The sequence below is a fragment of the Delphinapterus leucas genome, chromosome 14, assembly GCF_059928025.1.
Source record: "Delphinapterus leucas isolate spDelLeu-1000000601 "Yukka" chromosome 14, BTC_Dleu_Yukka2, whole genome shotgun sequence".
Lineage (NCBI taxonomy): Eukaryota > Metazoa > Chordata > Mammalia > Artiodactyla > Monodontidae > Delphinapterus > Delphinapterus leucas.
In genome coordinates, this window is record NC_143142.1 from 38,143,327 (window position 1) to 38,168,117 (window position 24,791).

A 24,791-nucleotide genomic window follows, 5' to 3' on the forward strand; every position below is an offset into this window, starting at 1 on the left:
CAATGCAGCCAAAAATAAATAAATAAATATATTAAAAAAAATAATAATGATAAAGTGAAAGTAGGATATTAGAATAATTATTTATTAGTTTTCAGAAATTGGTAATGTTATCTATTTTAGTTTCACTTATAGTTCCCAAGTATCATGGAATACCTTTATGAATCGCTGGGATTTTGGTAACTACTTGTTGGAAAATCCTGTTATCAGATGACCTTGAGGTTCCATATAGCTCTGATGTTCTAAAAAGCTTGTAATAATTTGCAAATTGGTACAGATTGGTACAGACTTGTCTATTCTTTCTATTATGGAATGACTGAAAGTTTAGAAAGGTTGTAGTAGTACTACTTAGTGACAGAGAAAGCTCCTCAAGCACCCTGTTTCCATCAATAGGTAATCATAAACCTCTCATCATTGAATTTTCTACACCATTTGGGAGGGTATTTTATGTTTTGCCTTTTGGAGAAAGTCATAATAAAGGTGCTACCTCCTAGGGGAGATATGTTTCTAGGTTTACTGTCTCTACACAAATTAATAATTCCTTTGATTAAAAAAATTAATGCTCCTTTTAAGACTTTAAAATGTCCCTAGATTTAGTATTTCAGAATTTCATGAAAAAGTCTGTGTTCACCCCTCCAGGTTTTAGCTCTGGATTATAACTATTCTTAAGTGCTTTTTTTGGCCAAGTTGAATAATAAGCTTTTTACCTGTTCTTATATAGCAGACTTTCCATGTCTTACATCACTGGACATTATGGGACTCATTCTGTAACCTTGGACAAATACTCTCACCTTTCTGAGCCTCATTTTCTCCATATATGAAAAAGAGATAGTGATAACTAGGTAGAGTTGTTGACAGAAGTAAATGAGAAAATCTCTGCAGTGTTTAGCACTGTACCTGTCTTATGTTAAGCACTCCATAAATTTTAACTGCCACTAGTATCATCATCGTCATCATCATCATCTCCCAACTTTCAAACCTGTGAGTTTTGTCCCTTAATGGGGGTGGGGACAGCAGATTTTTTTAAGGGTTCTATGTATCTATAGGCTCCAAAATATGTTTGTAAACTGAATAAATAATATGACTCATGTATAAATGACTATTGTCCAAATAAATATAGATGATATTGTGAATAATAAAATACAGATTCATTTAAATTGTTAAAGAGTTCACAATAACATTTTGATATTATTTTTCTCAATTTGTGAACACTAGAAGTTATATTTGAATTTTTTAATGTTAAAAGGGGATCTACAAGCTTGAAATGGTTGAAGCCCAGTGTCTTTATCATTCTAGTCTTTGATTTCTTGCTTTTTGTAATTCACTGTGTCTGCTTTTGAGGTTTAATTATCCAGACCATACAGCAGATTCCTATGCACCATAGCTTCATACAATGCTTGGATGTTATTTTCTTTTTATTTCTCGTATACTAACTGATGGCATCCAACTGTTTCTTGGCATTTGGTTAACATCATAATATGAATTGATGCTGGGAGAACCTAGCATGGTTCTGGCGCACTTTGTATTGGGTAATAATGATGGTGGACTCCTCAGGTTTGTGTGTGAGAGTTAGGTGTCCATCCTCCATTGTCCTGGTTTATGTCGGGTACCCACACCTGGACTGATCAGCCATGACCAGAAAGGTGGGATATTCCAGTGGCCCATCTTGGACTGGGTGGCAGCTCCAGCTCAATCTGGAATATCACAGCTGTCCAGGGAAATCACATAACTAGAGTGGTGGGAATCATTTCCCAGAAGATGTGGAGATTGGTGCTTTGTAGCAGAACATAGCTGTCCTCTGTAATATTGTTTTGTAATTATCAGTTCCTTATACATTCTTCTAATTGACTACAAGTGAGTTCTTAGAGGAAGGTATACTTTGTTCAGCTGTATCCCCAGGCCTAGGACAGCATCTGTTGCAAATCATTTTTAATAAATGACGAACTAATGAATTAATGTAATACATTATGGTTACAAAGTGGTTATGTAAGGTGTTTTTTTTTTTTTAAACTGGTCATCATCAAAAAATCTACAAACAATAAATGCTGGAGAGGGTGTGGAGAAAAGGGAACCCTCTTGCAGTATTGGTGGGAATGTAAATTGATATGTAAGGTTTTGTCATGTCTTACCTAGTGCAAGTAACCTAAACAGTTCTGAGTTCTAGTTCTGATCCATTCATTTATGATTCACCAAACTCCGAGCTTCAGTCTCTTCCTATATGAAATGGAGAACATCTGCGTTCTATGATTGTCTCCATTTAGAGAAGTGAATTTGCATTGAAAGTAAAAATACTATATTATGTGCACATAAAAATTCCATGTTTTTCAGAGTTTGCTGTGTATTTATCATTTGCTTACTTGTGGATCAGAAAATATAAAGTCATCAGTGTTGGCTAAAACAGTTGGAAATACCTCCTTTTAGTGTCTCTGTCTTTTTAGCTCTGCTCAGAGGAGCACATATGATAGATGTGTCTTTGGTTGGAGTACATGCACTTTAAATTTAGTCCTTAATAGTGATTCCCACAGGTAATCAACTCTCCAAATGGGTGATGAGGAGTTATAAACTCTCTAAACATTCCACTGTGTCCTTTTTTACTGGTTTGTAGGTTTTTGTCAAGCAGGAAAGGATTTGCGTTTGGTATCTCTGTGTATGGAACAAATCGACATCCCAGCAGGATTCCTCCTGGTGGGGGCCAAGTCTCCCAATCTTCCTGAACACATCCTAGTGTGTGCTGTAGACAAGCGATTTCTACCAGATGATCATGGAAAAAATGCACTTTTAGGTGAGTATCTCATACCTATAAGGTTCCTTCTGAGATAAAGGAGTTAAAATACAAGTTTATTTTAAATTATCACAGAATTTTTAAAATCACAGAATTAGCTGGGGATTACATATTAGTTTAAGTAAGAAACACTTTTTCATTTAGTAACTTCTTAAAAATTAGCTTTCACTTTTTTATTAACTCTCAAAACATTCACCTTAATGAAGAGACTTTTTTAAACTAGCATTAAAGAACACCATACAATTTATCTAAAATAAATATTTTGTGAAATAAAGTAGGATTCACTCTCCATAGAGTCATTGATCTGGATCTGATATCAAATCATCTCTCAATTTTTCAACTGTGGATTATCCACTTTGTAAGTCATTGGTAGTTTTTCTCCACCACCCATTATTTCTAACTACACTTGATTGATGTGATTCTCATTTTATATTTAGCATTAGTTCAATCAGGATAACTAGGAATATACCTATGATGTAAAATGTTTTAACTTTATGTCAGAATTGTTTTACTTTCTAGTATTACTTTGGACGTTTTTCACAGCATAGCTTTCCTACATCATGGGAAATAACAAAGAGTGGGTTTACTTTTTAATTATTCTTTTTAAATTGAAGCATAATTCATTTACAATATTATATTAGTTTCACATGTACAGCATAGTGATTCAGTATTCTTACAGATTATACTCCATTAAAAGTTATTACAAGATAATGGCTATAATTCCCTGTGCTGAAATATATATTCATGTTGCTTATCTATTTTATACTAGTGGTTTGTATCTCTTAATCCCTGACCCCTATCATCCCGCCTCTTCCCTTTATCCACTGGTAACGACTAGTTAGTTTTCTATATCTGTGAGTCTGTTTCTGTTTTGCTATATGCATTCATTTGTATTATTTTTTGAATTCCATATGTAAGTGATATCATACAGTATTTTTTTTTCTCTGTCTGACTTATTTCACTAAGCATAATACCCTCTAGGGTCATCCACGTTCCAACAGATGGCAGAATTTCATTCTTTTTTGTGGCTGAGTAATATTCCATTGTGTGTGTGCACACGTGTGTGTGTGTGTGTGTGTGTGTGTATCACATCTTCGTTATCCATTTGTCTGTTGATGGATACTTAGATTGCTTCCATATCTTGGCTATTGTAAATAATGTTGCCATGAACGTTGGGGTGCATGTATCTTTTCAAATTAGTGTTTTCATTTTCTTCGGCTATATACCCAGTACAGGAATTATTAGATCATGTAGTAGTTCTATTTTTAGTTTTTTGAGGAACCCACATTACCCTTTTCCATAGTGGCTGTACCGATTTACATTCTCACCAACGGTGTACAAGGGTTTCCTTTTCTCCACATCCTCACCAACATTTGTTATTTGTAGACTTTTTGATGATAGCCATTCTGACACGTATGAGATGGTATCATTGTTGTCTTGATTTGCGTTTCTGTAATAATCATCAGTGTTGAGCATCTCTTCATGTGCCTATTAGCCATCTGTATGTCTTCTTTGCAAAAATGTCTATTCAGATCTTCTGCACATTTTTTGATTGGGTGTTTTGTTTTTTTTGATACTGAGTTGTACGAGTTGTTTATGTATTTTGGATAGTAACCCCTTTTGGTAATATCATTTGCAAATATTTTCTCCCATTCCATAGGTTGTCTTTTCATTTTGTTTATGGTTTCCTTTGCTGTGCAAAAGTTTTTAAGTTTAATTAGGTCGCATTTGTCCCATTTGTTTATTTTTGCTTTTATTTCTTTTTCCTTAAGAGACAGATCCAAAAAAAAGTATTGCTACGATTTATGTCAGAGTGTTCTGCCTACATTCTCTTCTAGGAGTTTTAGGTTTTAGGTCTTACATTTAGGTCTTTAATCCATTTTGATTTTATTTTTATACATGGTGTAAGGAAATGTTCTAATCTCATTGTTTTACATGTAGCTGTCCAGTTTTCCTAGCACCTCTTATTGAAGAGACTGTCTTTTCTCCATTGTGTATTCTTGCCTCCTTTGTCATAGATTAATTAACCTAGGTGTGGGCTCTCTATTCTGTTCCATTGATCTATTTGTCTATGTGCCAGTACCATGCTGGGTTTTTTTTGTTGTTGTTACCATGCTGTTTTGATTACTGTAGCTTTGTTGTAGAGTGTGAAGTCTGTGAGGGTGATACCTCCAGTTTTGTTCTTTTTTCTCAAGATTGTTTTGGCAACTCAAGGTCTTTTGTGGTCTCATATGAATTTTAGGATTATTTGTTCTAATTCTGTGAAAAATGTCATGGGTATTTTGATAGAGATTGTATTAAATCTGTAGATTGCTTTCAGTGGTATGGCCATTTAAACAATATTAATTCTTCCAATCCAAGAGCATGGGATATCTTTCCATTTCTTTGTATCATCTTCAGTTTCATTCGTCAGTGTTTTATAGTTTTCAGAGTATAGGTTTTTCATTTCCTTGGTTGAGTTTATTCCCAGGTATTTTATTCTTTTTGATGTGATCTTAGATTATTTTTCACTCTCTCTTTCTGATAATTCATTATTGGTGTATAGAAGAGCAACACATTTCTGTATGTTAATCTGTATCCTGCAACTTTGCTGAATTCATTAGTTCTAATAGTTTTGGGGTAGAGACTTTTGGTTTTTCTATAAAAAGTATCATGTCATCTGTAAATAGTGGCAGCTTGACTTCTTCCCTTCCAATTTGAATTTATTTCTTTGTCTTATCTGATTGCTGTGGTTAGGTCTTTCAATACTAGAAGTGGCAAGAGTGGGCATCTTTGTCTTGTTCCTGAATTTAGAGGAAAAGCTTTTCACCTTTGAGTATAATGTTAGCTGTGGATTTGTCATAAATGGCCTTTATTATGTTGAGATATGTTCCCTCTGTACCCATTTTGATGAGAGTTTTTATCATGAATGGATGTTGAATTTTGTCAATTACTTTTTCTGCATCTACTGAGATGAACATGTGATTTGTATCCTTCCGTTTGTTAATGTGGTGTATCATATTGATTGATTTGCAAATATTGAACCATCCTTTCATCCCTGGAATAAATCCAACTTGATCATGGTGTATGATCCTTTTTATAGATTGTTGGATTCAGTTTGCTAATATTTCGTTCAGGATATTTGCATCTGTATTAATCAAAGATATTGGCCTGTAATTTTCTCTTTTTATAATGTCTTGTCTGGTTTTGGCATCAGGGTAATGGCAGCCTCATAGAATGAATTTGGGGAGTATTCCATCCTTTTCAGTTTTTGGAATAGTTTGAGAAGGATAGGTATTAGCTCTTCTTTATATGTTTGGTAGAATTCCCATGTGAAGCTTCCCAGTCCTGGACTTTTGTTTGCTGGTAGTTTTCTTATTACAAATTCAATTTCACTGCTGGTGATCAGTCTGTTCAAATCATCTGTTTCTTCTTGATTCAGTCTTGGCAGATTGTATGTTTTTAGAAATCTGTCCATTTCTTCTAGGTTGTGTAGTTTGTTGGTGTATAACTATTTGTAGTATTCTCTTATGGCTTTTTTGTATCTCTGTGGTATCAGTTGTTATTTCTCCTTTTTCATTTCTTATTTTGTTTATTTGTATCCTCTTTTCTTCTTGGCGAGCCTGGCTAATGGTTTATCAATTTTGCTTATCTTTTCAAAAAAAACAGCTCCTGGGTTTCATTGATCTTTTCTATTGTTTTTTTATATCTCTGTATTATTTCTTTCTTTCTGATCCTTATTATTTCCTTCCTTCTGCTGATTTTGGGCTTTGTTTGTTCTAATTCCTTTTGGTGGTAGGTTAGGTTGTTTATTTCACATGTTTCTTGTTTCTTGAGGAAGGCCTGTATTGCCATAAACTTCTCTATTAGAACTGTTTTTGCTGCATCCAATAGATTTTGGAGTGCTGTGTTTCCACTTTCATTTGTCTTGAGGTATTTTCTGATTTCCTCTTTGATTTCTTCATTGACCCATTGGTTTTTAGTAGCATGTTGTTTAGTCTCTATGTGTTTGTTCTTTTCCCATTTTTCAATCTGTAATTGATTTCTAGTTTTATACTGTTGTGCTTGGAAAAAAAATGCTTGATATAATTTCTGTCCTCTTAAATTAGTTGAGACTTGTTTTGTGGCCTAGCACATGATCTTCGCTGGAGAACATTCCATGTGTACTTGAAAAGAATTTGTACTGTGCTGTTTTTGGATGTAATGTCCTGTAGATATCTACTAAGTCCAATTGGTCTGTTGTGTTGCCTTATTGATTTTCTGTCTGGATGGTCTGTCCATTGATGTAAGTGGGGTGTTAAAGTCCCTTACTATTACTGTGTTATTGTTGATTTCTCCTGTTATGTCTGTTAGTATTTTCTTAATATATTTAGGTGCTCCTGTATTGGGTGCATATATGTTAAATAGTGTAATATCCTCCTCTTGCATTGATCCTTTTATTATATTATGCCCTTCTTTGTCTTTTGTGTGTTATAGCCTTTGTATTAAAGTCTATTTTGTCTGATGTAAGTTTTACTACCCCTGCTTTCTTGTCAGTTTTGTTTGCTGAAATATCTTTTTTCATCCCCTCACTTAAACTCTGTGTGTGTCTTTAGCTCTGAAATGAGTCTCTTGTAAGCAGCATATAAAAAGGTCTTATTTTTTAATCCAGTCAGTCACCCTATGTCTTTTCTGTGTGTCCAATTTTTTATTGTGGTAAAATACACATAACATAAAATGTACCGCCTTAACCATTTTAAGTGTACAGTTCAGTGGTATTAAGTACATTCATCTTGCTGTGCAAGCATCAACACCATCCAACCACAGAACTCTTTCCATCCTGCAAAACTGAAACTCTGTACCCATTAAACACTAACTCCCCATTACCCCCTCCCTCTAACCCCTGACAACCACCATTTTTCCTTATTTTTTTAATCTGCCCTTTCCCCCCACATCCTAGCCTCTGGTAACCACCATTCTACTCTCTATTACTATAAGTTTGGCTCTTGTTATTATTTTTTTTTTACCCTATGTCTTTTGACTGGAGCATTTAGTCCGTTGACATTTAAAGTAACTATTGATAGTTATGTACTTATGGCCATTTTATTACTTGTTTTCTGGTTGTTTTTACAGTTCTTCTCTGTTCATTTCTTCTTCCTTTTGTTTCTTCCCTTGTGGTTTGATGATTTTCTTCAGTAGTTCCTTTCTTTTCAGTTTTTGTGTATCTCTAGTAGGTTTCTGATTTGTGGTTACCTCTGGGTTCATATATGTTGACCTATAAGTATATCTACTGTTTTAAACTGGTCATCATTTAAATTCAAACATATTCTAAAAGATCTACTTTTTTTACCCCCCTCCCACACATTTTGTGTTTTTAATGTGATATTTTACATCTTCATGTGTTTATCCCTTAACCATTTATTGTAGTTACAGTTTTTACAATTTTTTGTCTTTTACAATTTTTTGTCTTTTAATCTTTGTATTGGCTTATTTAAGTGGTTGATCCTCAGTTCTTACTATATATTTGCCTTTCCTAGTGGGATTTTCCATTTTCTATAGATTTTTACTTCTTTTCTACTTGAGAAAACGCTTTAACATTTCTTTTAGGGTAGGTTCAGAATTGACAAACTCTTTTAGTTTTTGCTTGTCTAAGCAGTTCATTATCTCTCCTTCTATTCCAAATGATATTCTTGCTGGTATCCTAGGTTGCAGGTTTTTCCCCTTTCAGCACTTTGAATATATTATGCCACTTCCTTCTGGCCTGTGAAGTTTCTACAGAGAAATCATCTGACAGCCTTATGGGGATTCCCTTGTATATGACTCTTTGTTTTTCTCTTGCTGCTTTTAGAATTCTCTATCTTTAACTTTTGTCATATTAATTACATGTCTTGCTGTGGGTCTGTTTGGGTTCATCACTTTTTGGACTCTCTGTGCTTCCTGAAGCTGGATATCTGTTTCCATCTTCAGGTTTGAGAAGTTTTGTCATAATTAACTCAAATACATTTTTGATCCCCTTCTCTCTTCTCCTTCTGGGACCCCTATAATGACAATGTTGGTATGCTTAATTATATCCTAGAGATCTCTTAAATTGTTTTCATTTTTTAAAATTTGTTTTTCTTTTTTGCTGTTCTGATTGTGTGATTTCCATTACTCTATCTTCCAGATCACTTATGCATTCTTCTGTATCTTAGTCTCCTATTCATTCCTTCTAGTGTGTTTTTTATTTCAGCTATTGAGTTCTTTATTTCTGATTGGGTCTTTTTTATATTTTCTAGTTCCTTGTTAAAGTGTTTACTGTGTACATCAATTCTTTTCCCTAATTCAGTTAATATTTTTGTTGCCAATGCTTTGAATTCTTTATCTGATAAATTGTTTATTTCTGTCTTGTTGTTTATTTTTTCAGGGGTTTACTCTTGCTTTTTCAATTGAGAGTAGTTCCTCTGTCTTTTTGTTTTGCTCAGCTTTCCCTGCCTCTATGAATTCAGGTGAAACAGTTACTTATTTCAGTCTTGAAGGGGTGTCCTTATGTGGGAGCATCCCTATACAGACTGCATGTGGCCTATGCCTTTGCTGGGAGAGCTGGATTTGATGTGGATGCAAGTCACATCCTTCCTCAGCGAGTGCTGGCAGCTGTCACATAGGTAGGAGGTGGGGCTGGAGATGGAGTGGCTAGAGCTGAAGTTGGGTGTGAGACAGGGCTTCCCCTCTGCTTGGTGGCCATCACCACTGTATCAGGGGCAGAGTCTGACCCCAAGTTGCTGGAGCAGAAGCCCTGAGGGTCGGGCTCATGCTGGCTCTTTTCCCTGTAAGTGTGTGTTTTTTCCTCTCCCTGTGTGGGGACCCTTGCCCCAGAGGGTTGGAGGGCTGAAGCAAGTGGGGCCTGTGCAGGCTCTTGGCTCATGTCGACCACGGACAGAGGTCTGATGCACTGCCTGTGCAGTTACCTGCCGCTCCACTCAAATGCAGCCTCTGGGGCAAGTCCCCTTTGTCCCTCACAGCTGATCACTGCCCCCAGGCTCTGCAGTGCAAGTGGGACCCACATGGAGTCTCAGTGTGTATCAGGGGATGGGCTATGGTGGAACAGCTGCGTCAGAGATCTGAAACACTTCTGACGTGCTGCTTGAGTAAGCGATGGCTGCTACCCACCCACTCAGACGCTGCTGTGGCACCAGGTCACCTCTACATCCCACACTGTGACATGGAGTGAGCAGCACCAGAGCTTTCGCTCAGCTTGGATTGGGGTACCTGGCAAGGAGGTTGTGAGAAACCTGGCAGCTGCTAGAGCAGACCTCTTTCCACCTTGCTTGGGGGCAAGCCAGCGTGCACACTCCTCATGAGCGTAGTCTAGGCTTCCCTCAGCCCTCCTGTTTGTCTCAGTGGCCCTCCAACCAGCCAAGTGGCATTGTCTCCTCCACATAAAACCCCAGGACTGGGGCACTCAATCTGTGGCTCAGACCACTCACTCCACAGGGTGGGTGTCCACCCGCATAATCTCTATTTTTCTCTGAGTCTTCTTCTATGGGCACAGGTCTCGACCTGATCGCTACAGCCTTGGTTGTACAGGAGTCCTGCCAGTTTCCAGTTAGTTTTCAGTGATAATTGTTCCACATGTAGATGTATTTTTGATGTGTTCATGGGGGAGGTGAGCTCCACATCCTCTTACTCTGCTATCTTGATTCAAACCCCTTAAATTAACTTTTAATAATTAAAAAGGCAAATAAGAGGGCATGTAAGGACTTCCCTGGCAGCCCAGTGGTTAAGATTCTTCACTTCCACTGCAGGGGGCACAGGTTCAATCCCTGGTTGGGGAACTAAAATCCTGCATGCCTGCCATGTGGCGTGGCCTAAAGAAAAAGAAAGAAAGGAAGGAAGGGAAGGAGGGAGGGAGGGAAGAAGGAAGGAAGGAAGGAAAGAAAGAAAGAAAGAAAGAAGGGAGGAAGGAAGGAAGGAAGGAAAGAAAGAAAGAAGGAAGGAAGGAAGGAAGGAAGGAAGGAGGAAAGAAAGAAAGAAAGAAAGAAGGAAAAAGAAAGAAGAGGGCATGTGAGGTTTGTTATTTTTTTTTTGCTGCTGTGTTTCTCTGGAGTTGCTTTTGTTTCTCAGTTTGTTACTGTAGATAGAATCAAATACATGTCCTCAGCACGAATATCAGTAAAAACGAAGAAGAAAGAAGAGGGCAAAGAATTCAAGAATTGTATTTACAGTGAGCTGTGTGTTTGTTTAGCTTGACGCATTCTTTCTAGTTATAAAGCATCATCAGAAAGTCTAGAAATACATAGATCAATATCTTGAGTCAGAAAGTGATCCTGTACATGGTTAACAAACGTTCCTTAAACCACAGTTCAAAGCCTTCTCTTGGTTCATAGGAAAAGAAGAGGTAATTTTCATTTTCATAGGCTCTCATTTGTTAAAATATCCATTGTTTTTCTTTCAGTGAAATTGAGCAGATCGTTTAATATAGACACCTAACGGTAAAGTTTATACATTGGACTAAATTAGCAAAGAAGATCCAAGGATTCGTTTGTTCATTCATTTGTTCAACAGTATTTGTTCCAAAAATCACGTTAAGTTATGATATGTGGGCACACTAACGATAAGACATAGTCTTTTGCATCACAGAGTTAAGAACCTAGTTGGCTCTGGTAGAAAAGCGTTGGGAAACTTCTTTTTAGCACTTTAAAAGCATCAAAGTTTTATCGAATGGAACAGTTCATATGTGGCTCTGACTGAAGACATAGAAAAATCTCTTATGATGTCTTTTTGCTAAATGATTCTTCATGACTAGAGGAATCCTCTTAGAATACATCATGGGACTCACACAGAAAACACCATCAGAATAATAGATTTTATAATCCTTTGTAATTGGGAATATGAAACCAAAGAGCATGGGCTTTGGAATTGGAACTGGGTTTAAATCCCAGATTTTCTAGTTAGCACTTTAAGAACTTGGGCAAGCTACTTATCTTCTTGAAGTCTCAGGGAGCCAATAATGCCCACCCGGCAGGATTATAAAGATCAAACAGATCATGTTTATAAGGTACCCAATAGCACAGTGCCTGGCATATAGTACTTGCTCTTTAAATGGTAATTATTCTGCCATTCTGTCATATTTATTAAATACCCTTATAGACATGGAACTTTGTTAATAATTTTTTATTAACCACTTCTCCAAGTGAAAGTGTAGTACAGTAAAATGGTAAAAGTTTTCTCTTGAACAAGCACAATGAGATTTTTATATGTTCATTACTCTATTGTCAAAAAGTTAATATTCATCTAACAGTTCTTACTTATGATGGTTGATTTTAGTATGCATTAAGATATAGTGGAGGGAATTCCCTGGTGGTCCAGTGGTTAGGACTCCGCGCTTTCACTGAGGAGGGTCTGGGTCCGATCCCTGGTTGGGGAACTAAGATCTGACAAGCCACACGGTGTGGCCAAAAAAAAAAAACACAAAAGTTTAAAAAGATATAGTGGGAAAATTTTTTAAGCTTAAAATATTCTAGAATCCCTGTGGACTCCAATATCAATTTGTCTAAATTTTTATATAAATTATGCAGATTCCAAAGACTGTGGGGGAATTGATTTTAAAATAAATTGATCACTTGGCCACACATATGCCCCAAATCTGCCATGCAATTCGAAGACCTGATTGCTAGAAAAACTAGAAAGGTAATTTGGCTGTAAGAGATATTATTTATTGTGATAGTGACAGCAAGAACTTTGAGCAGATAAAATCTCTCTTGAACCAAAGTTAATACAGAAAACTATACAGAGTTTTAAAAATGGACGCTAAAGTTCTTACTCTTTTATATTGTTAATTCTCATCATTAATGTGAAGTTTCTCTTCTTTGAAGATTATCCAGATCCATTGCTTTTCTCCCTCTTCATACTCAAGTCTTGCTTTTCACCTCAGAAAACAGGTAGAGGAAAAGATAAAAGATAAAATCTAACCCCAGTAATTTGTTAATTCTAATTCTCACGTTAATCTTTGATGAACTACTTGGACCTATCAGATAAGCCTCATTTTTTGGCACTGTCTCTATTTCAGATGAAGGTTCTTAGTTTTATTGTGTTTTGGGTATGTTGCATCTGCCTCATAGGTCAGCCAATTTTCTATCAAGGCATAATGATCACATCAGAAAGTAAGCTCTGTGGAGGCATTGGTTTTGTCTTCCTTGTTCAATGCTAAAAACCTGGTACCTGAAATAGTGCCTAGCACATAGTAGAGTACAGATATTTGTTGGATGGATGGATGGACAGGTGGATAGATGCATGGATTAGTGGATGGATGCATGCATTCATGGATGCATGGACGGGTGGATGGGTGGATGAATGGTTAGATGGATGGTTGGCTTTAGAAATTTGGTAAACTAGGCAATCATTGACATCTTTCTTTTTTTGGCCTACAGCTCCAAGGTATTAGACAAGTAGCCAAATGCTCTCAAATGCAATCCATCTCTGAATATGTTTTAAATAATTTATGATTATATTGATGTTTATATTTCTATAAAATGATGGTAATAAGCTAATTATATAGAATTACTAATTTTATGTAACTGACCAGAAATTGGGACTATCTCTTGTTCACCACTGTTTTTCCAGTGTTTAGCAAAATGCTTGGCATATAGGTAGGTGCTCAATAAAAAATTATTGAATAAATAATAATAAATTGGAATGCCCATTTCTAAATGTTCTGAATTGATTTTCAGCATCCTGAGATTGGGACATTGTGAGATATTTTGTCTTTAATCCTCATGGTCTTTCTCTACTCTCCTTATATATCTTTGTTAATTATAAAACAGGTTGGTTTGGTGGTTTTAAAAGAGTGTATTATTCCATAAGTGAATTTATTTTCATTTAGTTATTTGTATATAGAGATATTGTGTTTATGAAATTTGGAATGCCCTTATTTGCCAATATGACCATACATATGTTATGTCCTCATAACTCACAACCAGAAGAACTCACTCTCTTACTGTCCACTTTTCTTCTGTGTAATAAGGGAGATTGAAAATTTGATTTCCAATCAAGCAAAGCATGACCTCTCATCCTCCCAGCCTTCTCCATTTCTTCTTCTTGGCATGTCCTCTGTTCCAAGAAGATCACTGAAAGTCTTATTTTGTTTGATTAATCTGAGTGAGAATTGTTTGGATGTTAAGTCTAAGGAATAATGAGCTAGTTTGAATAAAGAGGGGTTGAACAGAGAGGCAATGGGACCCTTAGGGAACTTGTGTTCCCTAGATCTCATAGAAACTAGGAAGCTGACAATGCCCTGAGTTTATACATCTCTGTTCGTGCTCTCCTATCTGGAGACCAGCTTCCTCTTCACAATTCTGTTTGCTCTCTCCCACACCCTAGATGGCACAGCCCTGACTTGGGTTCCAGTTTTACAAAACCTTACATATCCAGAGTCCAGTACCATCTGACTGATTCTTTTTGTATTTATTTCAGCATTCCAGGAGAGAGACTCTGACTATCCTAGATTGGGTCAAATATTGATCCACAGTCTAATCAATTGTGCCTATGGAGTTAAGTCCACATGGTGGGTCGGGTGGAGAACCAGAGCCAGTAGGTTAAGAAGGGAATATGTAAGGAAGAAATAATAGATATCTCTAGGACCAGAATTTTTTATGTTAACTATATAAATTCTATCATATGGTACTATCTATTCTATTTCCTTAACCATTATCCTTTTAGAGCATTTAAAAATTATTTTCAGTCTTTCACTGTTATAAAATAACTGCTAAATTGTTGTACATGTTTTTTTTCCTTTGAATTATTTCATCAAAATTAGGAAGTTGTCAAGCCAAAGAGTGAATATTTCTGTGTTTTGTATATGTGAAAGTATTGTAACAACATACAAGACCACCAGTAACTTTGTTTTTCTTCCTTTTAGGGTTTTCTGGAAACTGTATCGGCTGTGGAGAAAGAGGATTTCGGTATTTCACGGAATTTTCCAACCACATAAACTTGAAGCTCACCACCCAGCCAAAGAAGCAGAAGCACTTAAAGTACTACCTAGTCAGAAGCTCCCAGGGTGTACTGTCGAAGGGACCTCTTATCTGCTGGAAAGGTAGCGTCAACTTCTGGGAGGGAATGGGAAGGGAATGTGGATGTTACGATAGTATTGACAAGTGACCCATACGGGGTTCAGAATCCAGGTGTGGAATAGATAAATATCCCAAGTTCAGAAGACAATCCAAAAATGTAAAGCCCTCTGGCAGGTTATTTGACTTGCTCCTTTTTGTTTTTAACAGAAACTATTGAAATTTGGGAAAGGGTATTTCTCCTTGTATTTGTCACTTAGGGGTGTGGAATACAGCTCTCGGGGAAAAATGGGCTCTTTCTAGCTCTTCTGTCATTTAGAGAGGACTTCAAAGTGTCAGTTTCCTGGTCAGATGCTCTTTCTACTTTATTTAGGGTCTTTGGTAATTCTTGAGTCTTCATTTTTCTATTAGAACTAAGCAAACTTTGGAATAAATAATGCTCTCTTCATCATACCTGGGAAAAGGCAGTATTAAGTTGACAAAGTTTTGTTTCTCTTCAGTTAGGAAGAACTTAAACTTATTTTTGAAAATGAATCCAGTTGAAATGTCACATCATCTTGTGGTTGATAGGAGTTGCCACAAGTTCTGTACATTGTTTAATGCAGTGGGACTTCTTATTCTTTTGAGCAGTTTCTTAGATGCTGAGATTTCCCCTCCATTATTAATATTATTATATTGTTAAAGACAATAGAATAATTGTCTTTAATATTTCTATTTGTTGTTTGTGAAAGATTTTGGCCTGACCATGAAAAATAGCATAGTAAATCCGAATTACAGCTGAAGATTTGTTTCTGAATCTCACCATGATGACTCCTGGTTGCATTTGAGGAGAGATTATATAACTCCTTAGGAAATGGCTACATGTTCTGAGCCAGGGATCATCAGGACTGTGATTAGTGCTGTGACCACTAAATCGTAAGCGTGGTAAATTATAGATAACTCTTTATCCTGATAAAGTCTAAAGACTTTTCCTCTAGAAAAATCATTTTAAATGTCATGAACCCTAATAAAAGAGTAAAAATAGGATAGGTATCACCTCCCTGCCTTTTAACTGCCTTTTTTTAGCTTTTGTTTTGGTTGCATAAAATATTTTTAAGTTCTTATTTAGTGCTCAGTGACAATTCACCTTTCTGGTAAATAATAACATTTGTGAAATAGTTTGTGATACAATGATCCTGGGTGGCTTCTGGAGCCTCACATTTATAGTCATTCTGTTTTGGAATTGGAATTGTATATATGTACATACCTATCAAACTACATATTTGCATATAATATACATAACATGGAGATATCCTTTTCAGTCAAAATACAGTAGCTCTTCAAGGAACGTCATAGATAGAAGGTTATAGAAAACTGCCTCTAACTTTTGCATGTATCCAATAAACTTGGAAATTCTCTAAAGGACCCACTATAATTAACTTTGTCATTTACAACCATTTATGTTTCTTTTTCACATGCTACCTTTAAAGACTAATATAGTACAACATATAGTATAATTTGGTTGGAAGTTAGAGCCCCGAAAACCTGTGACACAGGTTGTCACAGTATTTGCTATCTACCTGAATCAGTACAAAGTATTATTAAAATATTACACCAAAGCCTCAAGTAATATTGGCTCATTTAAAATGAAGCTTAGTTTTGTATGATCAGTAAGTACCTTGAATATTGTCTACCTATTTCCTCTAATAAGAACTGAGAATAATAAGAATTTGAGAATTTCTAATTTTTCTCCTCTGTGTATAATATTTTCTTTGCTTCTGTTTCTGGACGTAAATTAAGGTTGAGTAGAGAGGGTTGAAGGCAGCCTAGAAGGACTCTAGATTACTATTCTACACGTAAATCAATCCTGGACAGAAGGTTAACTGGTGCTTGAAAGCTTATTTGGTTTTTATAAATTATTGATATTTTAACCTCAGTATTACCCATGAAACTAACATGACTATATAGGTTATGAGTAATTTTTCTCCTGGGAACTAGTCTGTGAGGAACAAATGTCTAATTGTTCTTTGTAACTATTTCTTTGCCTTCCAAACATGACATTTGGCTCTAGGAAGACGAATTGTGTTCACCAGCTTGAACATTCTATTGGAGTTATGGTTGGGGAAGGGGGATCTCTGTTAAAGAACGTGCTGCCACTTGAGGAACAGCAGCTTATTTTAGAGATTTTATGGATTGTGTCTCCCTCACCTGTTTTAACAGAATATTGTTTTCCTTACATAATGTGATTCTTACTCCTTTCTAGAGTGTAGAAGCCGACAATCCTCTACCATTTGCCACTCTATTAAACCAAACTCTTCAGTGTCATCAACCGTGGCCCCAGAAAATGGCACAACTAATGGATACAAATCAGGATTCATTCAGACAGGTATTGGGTATTTTCTTTTGGAATTTCAAGTGGCAGATGTATATTTAATGAGGCATTTTAAACTTACTGTTGGCTGGTTTGAACAGACCTATTTTTCAATAGCGGTATTGAGTTACTATTAGAATTAGAACTCAGCATTGAGATGGATCAGTCTGTGGCAGGACCCAAAATCCCGACAGCCCTGCCAATGCTAGGCAAGGCATGGAAAAAGGAACTGACAGTTGGTAGGGAATTTAGTTCAAGCATAGGGCCTGTTTCTAGAGGAGTCTGACAGGAGGCAATAAGTAGAAACACAGATGTGAGAGAAGTCTGCATCATAGCCATCAGGTGGCATGTATTGGGGACATATTCATGAAGACCGGAATTCTACAGTAGGGCTCTAACTAGGCTTGCTCAACGGTATAGGGAGTATTACACCAACTTGGATACAAAGTAAAGTCCCACAGTAGGACGAAGGATCACAGCAGAAGACTCTAGGACCTAGTTTCAGGTGGTACAAGATAGGAGCTTGGTTACAAATAACCAGATAAAATTTTAGTGCCTGAAACTAGGTTACAGTATCAGAGCTGGATCAGCAGAGTGGCTGATCTGATACTGAGCAGGTAAGTTACTAGTCTAAAGCTTCTGAAAATTCCTCCAGTATAGAGGCCTGAACTCAGGTCAGGATAAGACTCCAGGGGGACTTAATGTTTCCAGGTGGCTGAAAGCCTGGAGGGCTGTAACTGAAAAGATCACTGCAGATAGTATTTGAGAAAATTACTCAGAACCAGTCTAGGTTATATCTTAGGCAAGAAGAAAAGTATTTTAAAAGAATTTGTGAATTTTTTTTTCAGTTCACTTGTTTTTTGAGAAGTGCTATTTTACCCACAAACTTCATAGCATATGTGCTTTGCCAGCATCCACTCAAACGCAACAAGTTGGAGAAAAAGGTGTCTTTATTCATTTCACTACTTAGCATCCTCTTCCAAATTTATGTCAAATTTTAATGAGCTGGTAAATCGTTTGCACTTATTTTCAAGATGGAAGTGATTATTAGACTATGTTAACAACAACTGTAGTGATAATAAAGCTAACTTTATCTGGGGCACTTCTTGCTATGTGTCTGTACTCAGCTAAATCCACTTCATCCTGGATTTTAGAAATCTAACTTTTAAACTGCTCAAGAGATTTACATAGAGGCTGTAAATTAAGAGGAAAGAGAATATTCTAAATTCTCGTTTAGAATAAATGAGAGAACATCATGTCACTAGGTATTGAAGAAAGAAAAAATTGGTATTGGGCTCTTGGCATTGAAAGATTAGCTTTCATTACAGTGATGTCTCTCCTAGAATTTGATTGATTCTGTAGTATATTTTCTGCCATTAGAACTTGGGGCTAACGAAATGCAATTTAAAAACTACAGTATTAGTAATGAATATTTACTTCATTCCAACAAAAACTTACCAAGCGTTTATTGTGTTCTCAGACCCTTGTCAGAGGCTGTAAGGCAGGGTTCCAGTACTTGACTACTGGCTCCAATGACTTAAAAACCACTCATATAAGGGATAAAAGAATGATAAAACATGTTACCTTTTCTAAGAGGGAGAGGTGAATATATATAAATAACCAGTTGTACCTGAAAAAAATGAAAAGATACTGAATTGTTAATAAGAAGTAATGAAATGTTAATAAGCAGTTTTGATTATGCAGAAATATATTTTGAAAATGAATATTGCTCTGAATAGAGGAATTCAAGATTCAGGCTTAGCAAAGCCTCCTTTAGTTGCCACGAAGGGACACAGGCAAGACACTGACTGACTCACAGTGGACACAAGTGGCCAAGTGCTATGCCAGTATTCTTGTGTATCCCTTGTTGGGGTGAGAATGGTAATTTGACCATGAAATTACCTATTAATTTTAGGTGCAATCCAGAGAATTTAATAGAAGATAGTGCCTTTAAAAGTAAAGCTTTGTGTCTAAAACTTTCTTCTTGACAAATTATGGAATCTTCAGTAATAATTTTCCTATGTATTTTGAAAGTAATAGAGTGTAAGAATTTTACCTTAGCCTATTATATCATTGCAAACATTAGAGTATGCAACATCTTTTTAGCAGATAGATTCACCCTCCTGTAGGAGATTGTACCCTTCTTAATCTACAATCAGTGACTGCCTGTAATCAACATTTCTTAGCCTGAAATGTAGGTACACATGTTGCAAAGTATTTGAAGAGGGGATTAATTTACTATTTGCACAGTTTTGTCTCACATTCCAACTGCCAAGCTCTGGATGTTCTGTTCTAGCTGGCTTGCCACTTATATTTTGCATATTTTCTTTCACCATATTTGTGTGATTGATAATTCAAATTTTAGCCAACAATCCTGGTAAAATATTTTATGATTTTGACTGAAGGTGGCTACATAGTTATCTACCTACATTACACAGACATACCACATACAAACATATACACGTACATATATTGTGTTTAATAAGGACAAGAATTCAAGAACAGATGAAAAAATGGGAATTCCGTGGTGGTCCAGTGGTTGGGACTCCGCACTTTCACTGCCGAGGGCCCAGGTTCAATCCCTGGTCGGGGAACTAAGATCCCAGAAGCTGCGTGGCATGGACAAAAAAAAAAAGGGGGGGGAAGAAAAAAGGAATAGATGAAAAAAACCTTTGCCTAACCCAAGATCTTGAAAGTTTCTCTTCCACGTTTTTTGTCTAAAAGTTTTATTGTTTTATCTCTTGCATTAAAGTCTGTGAGTCATGTTGAGTTAATTTTTGTGTGTGGTGTGAGGTGAGCATCTAAATTCATCTTTTTGCATGTGGATATCCAATTGTCCCAGCACCATCTATTGAACAGACTGTCTTTTTGTCAGTGAATTTCATTGACCTCATCAAAATTCAAAACTTTTACACTTCAAAAAGCAACATTAAGAAAATGAAAAGACAATGATAGACTAGAAAAATACTTGCAAAACACATATTTAATAAAGGATTTTGTATCCAGAATTTACAAAGAACTCTTACAACTCAGTCATAAGATGACCATCCAATCAAAACATGGGCAAAAGATTTGGAATAGAGATTTCTTCAGAGAACATACACAAATGGCCAATAATCACATGAAAAGATGCTCAACATCATTAGCGGTTAGGGAAATACAAATCAAAACCATAATAAGATATTAATTCTATCTCCCCAGGAGAAATAAAGGCACGTGTCCTCACAAAAACTTATATACAAATGTTCATATAGCAGCATTATTCATTACAGTCGAAAACTGGAAACAACCTAAATGTCAATCTACTCATGAATGGATAGACAAAATTGTGTATCCATACAATGGAATACCATGCAGCAATAATAAGGAACAAACTATTGACACATGCTACACCATGAATGAACTTCAAAAACTTTATGCTGGGAATTCCCTGGCAGCCCAGTGGTTGAAACTCCGAGATTCCACCGCAGGGGACTTGGGTTCGATCCCTGATCGGAGAACTAAGATCCCACATGCCTCAAGCTATGGCCAAAAAACAGAACAAAACAAAAACATTATGCTAAGTGAAAGAAACTAGACAGAAGAGACCACATATTATATGATTTCATTTATATGAAATATCCAGAAAAAGCAAATTTATAGAGACAGGAAATAGAATAGTGGTTGCCTGGGGCAAGGGGTGGGAATGAAAATTAACTGAAAGTGGGCATGAGGTTTCTTGCTGGGGGACAAAAATGTTCTAAAGCTGATTCATGGTGATGGTTGCACCACTTGGTCAAGTTACTAGAAATCATTGAACTGTACACTTGAATTGGGTATATTCTATGATAAGTAAAATATACCTTAATAAAGCTGGGGGTTGGGGAGGAAAGATTAAAAAGCTGCTCTAAGAGAACGGTAAAATCCTCTGGAGTGGCAGCGTTTCTCCCTCATTTGAATCCAGTCTAATTTATTGAGTGTCTACTACAGAATGAGCACTGTTTCAGACCAGATGGTAAACTGCACAGGACTTGGAGTCAGAGTCTTGGTATTCAAATACTGCCCCTGATGTATATTGGCTGAGGCTTGGGATAAGCCACTCAATTGTTCTATGTCTTGGTTTTCTCATTTGTACAACTAAAAATAACAATACCTATTTTGCAACTAAGAATTAGCTCAGCCTTGCTACTATACGTGCCATTCTCCCAATTATAATAATTTGTTAACCATTTGTATTCTTTTATATGCTAGAAACTGTAAGTTCATTTTGTTTATCCCTATACCCCCTAGTACCTGGCAAATGCCTGGAAATAAATGGTGTTTTTTTTTGTTGTTGTTGTTTTTTCTTTTTTGGCTGCACCTCGCGGCATGTGGGATCTTAGTTCCCCAACCAGGATTGAACCTGTGGCCCCCTGCAGTGGAAGCACGGAGTTCTAACCACTGGATTGCCAGGGAATTCCCAATAAACATCATTTGAATTCCATTTTTATTTAAATTTTAAATTAGCATTTGGGGGATTGTTAACTTACTGGTGTGTACTCTTTTTCCAAATGAAGATGGTATGCTCATCTACCATTAGGAGGAAAAATTAGCCCGTAGGGCAGGACAGGGATGAGCCACCTAAACTCTGCCCGTGTGACTAATTTTTAAGAAGATGCTATCAGGCAGGACCTGATATGACTTTATGACTTTCTTAGGCCCTGGGCACATTTGCCTAAAGTATTTAAAATTGTATTTTATGACTGCGTTGGTATAAAGATGAATATATTAATACTATATGCTACAATACTTTGTTCAACAAAAAGAAATTAAAACATTTCTTATGATTTTAAAAGAAATTAAAACGTTTTCATGAACCCCTAGAAGTACTGTGGACCCAAGGCACTGACTTCTATGCCTAATGGAGAAGTTGGCCCTGTTATTGGAGCCATGTATTGTCCATGAAATGGGATTTTCCTCTGGATGAACCACTGTAGGCTTAAAATAATGTAAGCCCCTTACCATCTAATGCTTGTGTATTAAAGAAGGAAGAACAATAGCAATGAAAGGACTTGCCCTATCATATATCAAGCTCATGAGGCTTTACTAATAAAGACAGAGTGGAGTTGGCACAGGGATAGACACAGAGCAGCAGAACAGAATAGAAAGTCCCCAGACAGATTCATATAACATGTGGGTATAGAGTGACTTGAACATCAGCAGAACCTTTTCTTTCAACAAATGGTCCTCAGAAGTTGGATATACTATGTGGAAAAACAATAAAACTGGACCCCTATTTTACTCTATACACAAAAATCAACTTCAGGTAGCTGGAGGATCTAAATGCAACAGGCAAAACCGTCAAGCTTTAAGAAGATATTGTAGAATATCTTAGATATTGTAGATATCTTAAAAGTAGAGACAAAAAGTGCTGATCACAAAGGAAAAAACTGACGTTTCACTGTTTTTAGAAGGTGCCGTAGAGTTAAAAATCAAGCCATAAATTGAGAGAAGATATGTAATACATAAAACTAACCAAGGACTAGTACAAAGGACATATAAAGAATGCCTATGAATCAGTAAGAAAAAGACACATCAATAGAAAAATGAGCACAGACTTCAAGCACCTCACGCAAGAGGAAATCCAAGTGGCCAATAAATACATGAAAAGATGATTAACCACTGTCGTAATTAGGGAAATTACATTAAAAATACAGTGAGATGCCATTATATACATGCCAAACTGGCAATGATTTGAAGTGTGACAGCAGTAGATGTTGGCAAAGATTTCAAGCAACACAAACCATCATATGCTGCCAATAGGAGTGTTAATTGATGGCACCACTTTGCAAGTAATTAGCAATACATAGAAAAGTAGAAAACATGCATATCCTATGATCTAGCTATTCCACTCCCTAAGGAAACACTTTTGCATCAAGAGATACGTACAAGACTGTTCAGAGTAGTGTTCTTTGCAAATGACAAACTGAACACAACTCAAATGTTCATCAACAATAGAGTAGATAAATAGGTTATGATGTATTTATATAATGAAATACCGTTTGGCAATGAGAATGAACAAATAATACCTACATGCATCCTGATGGAGGAATCTTCCAAAATGTTGAACAAAAATCTACTTACAGAAGACTCTATCCAATATGATTATATTTCTGTTATGTTCAAAAATATGCAAAACTAAATTATTTTAAGAATACGTACATAGCACAGTGGTTGCCTCTGGGGAGACGGAAGGAAAAGGGATGGGGAAGAGCACAAAGGAGGCTACTGGCTGCTGGCAGTGTTTTGTTTTGTTTTTATCCCTTGACTTGGATAGTGGTTATTTCCATAGGTATTTGCTTTATAATTATTTTTTTAATTAGTTAATTTGTTTATTCATTTATTTTGGGCTGTGTTGGGTCTCCACTGCTACGCGTGGGCTTTCTTTAGTTGTGGCGAGCGGGGGCTACTCTTCGTTGCGGTGCACAGGCTTCGCATTTCTCATTATGGTGGCTTCTCTTGTTGCAGAGCATGGGCTCTAGGTGCAAGGGCTTCAGTAGTTGTGGCACGCAGCCTCAGTAGTTGTGGCTCACGGGCTCTAGAGCACAGGCTCAGTAGTCGTGGTGTGTGGGCTTAGTTGCTCCGCGGCATGTGGGATCTTCCCGGACCAGAGCTCGAACCCATGTCCCCTGCATTGGCAGGTGGATTCCTAACCACTGTGCCACCAGGGAAGTCCCTATAATTAATTTTTTAACTATACATAAATATTTTGTGAACTCACCTGTATTTTGATATATCTCATTGGGAAAAAGGGCAAATTTACCTTTTCAAACTACATATGTGTATGGTATGCAGTGTTACACTTTGAGAACAAGTGGTATCATAGGCCAGGGATCCTATGGTGTAATAGTATTGTTTCAGTCCTTTTGAGTTTTTCTATTTCCCACTGCATTGAATCTACTGTGGGGTTGTTGCTGTGGTGCTAGAGCTGCAGCATGCAGCCCCACAGCTGCCTTTCGTCTCCAAGAAGGGAAGGGGCAGAGCCAACCCTGATAGAAATCTCTAAGCGCTCATATTTTCCCTTCCCTACAATGTCTTGGCCTCCTCTCCTTTGCCTTCCAAGAGTTTAGAGCTCTCATGCTGCCCTCTGTTTGTCCAGAATATTTCATGATGTGCCACATTCAACCCAGGCCTTACTATTTTGTCTCCATTTGCCCCCCAACTACAATTCCTCTGTCCAGGGTGACAGCCATTTAGAAAACAGTTTCCATTAGAATGTATTGTTTAACTGTCCCTAAAATGTAATTGTGTTTGTCCCTTTCTTTTTTTCATTTGTCCTTTAGCCACTAAACTTCCTGAGGTCAGAATAATCAAAAGTTCTTCTAGCAGGTTTTTCTAAGCTTAGTTCCTCATGAATATTCAAATTATTACTTTATCAAAGCACAGTCTCCTTTTTCCAAATGTGTTGGGAACCCTTTGGCTGGCAGATTTTCCCACTCCCAACCAGATACTGATAACATGTAAGCTCTTCCTGTACACTGTATATTCCTTGGGTAGGGATTGTATCTTTGCTTTCTTCCCCTATTCTATCCCCAGAGCCTAGCATACTATCTGGCCTGCTGAAGAGGCTCCATAAGCATCTGATGAGTGAATGCATGGGTGGGGGAGAGGGAAGAAAGCCAGTGACCATACTCCTCTGAGG

General features: G+C 36.8%; 1 protein-coding gene across 1 annotated transcript in view; it reads left to right on the forward strand.

Moving 5' to 3' along the window:
• The window catches only part of GREB1L (GREB1 like retinoic acid receptor coactivator), a 119,809-nt gene that overhangs the window by 6,886 nt on the left and 88,132 nt on the right, over positions 1–24,791 (forward strand). The window contains exons 3-5 of the mRNA XM_030760449.2: positions 2,603–2,779; positions 14,631–14,807; positions 17,024–17,146. Of these exons, the coding sequence (XP_030616309.2) occupies positions 2,603–2,779; positions 14,631–14,807; positions 17,024–17,146 (477 nt within the window). The remainder of the gene's footprint in view (positions 1–2,602; positions 2,780–14,630; positions 14,808–17,023; positions 17,147–24,791) is intronic.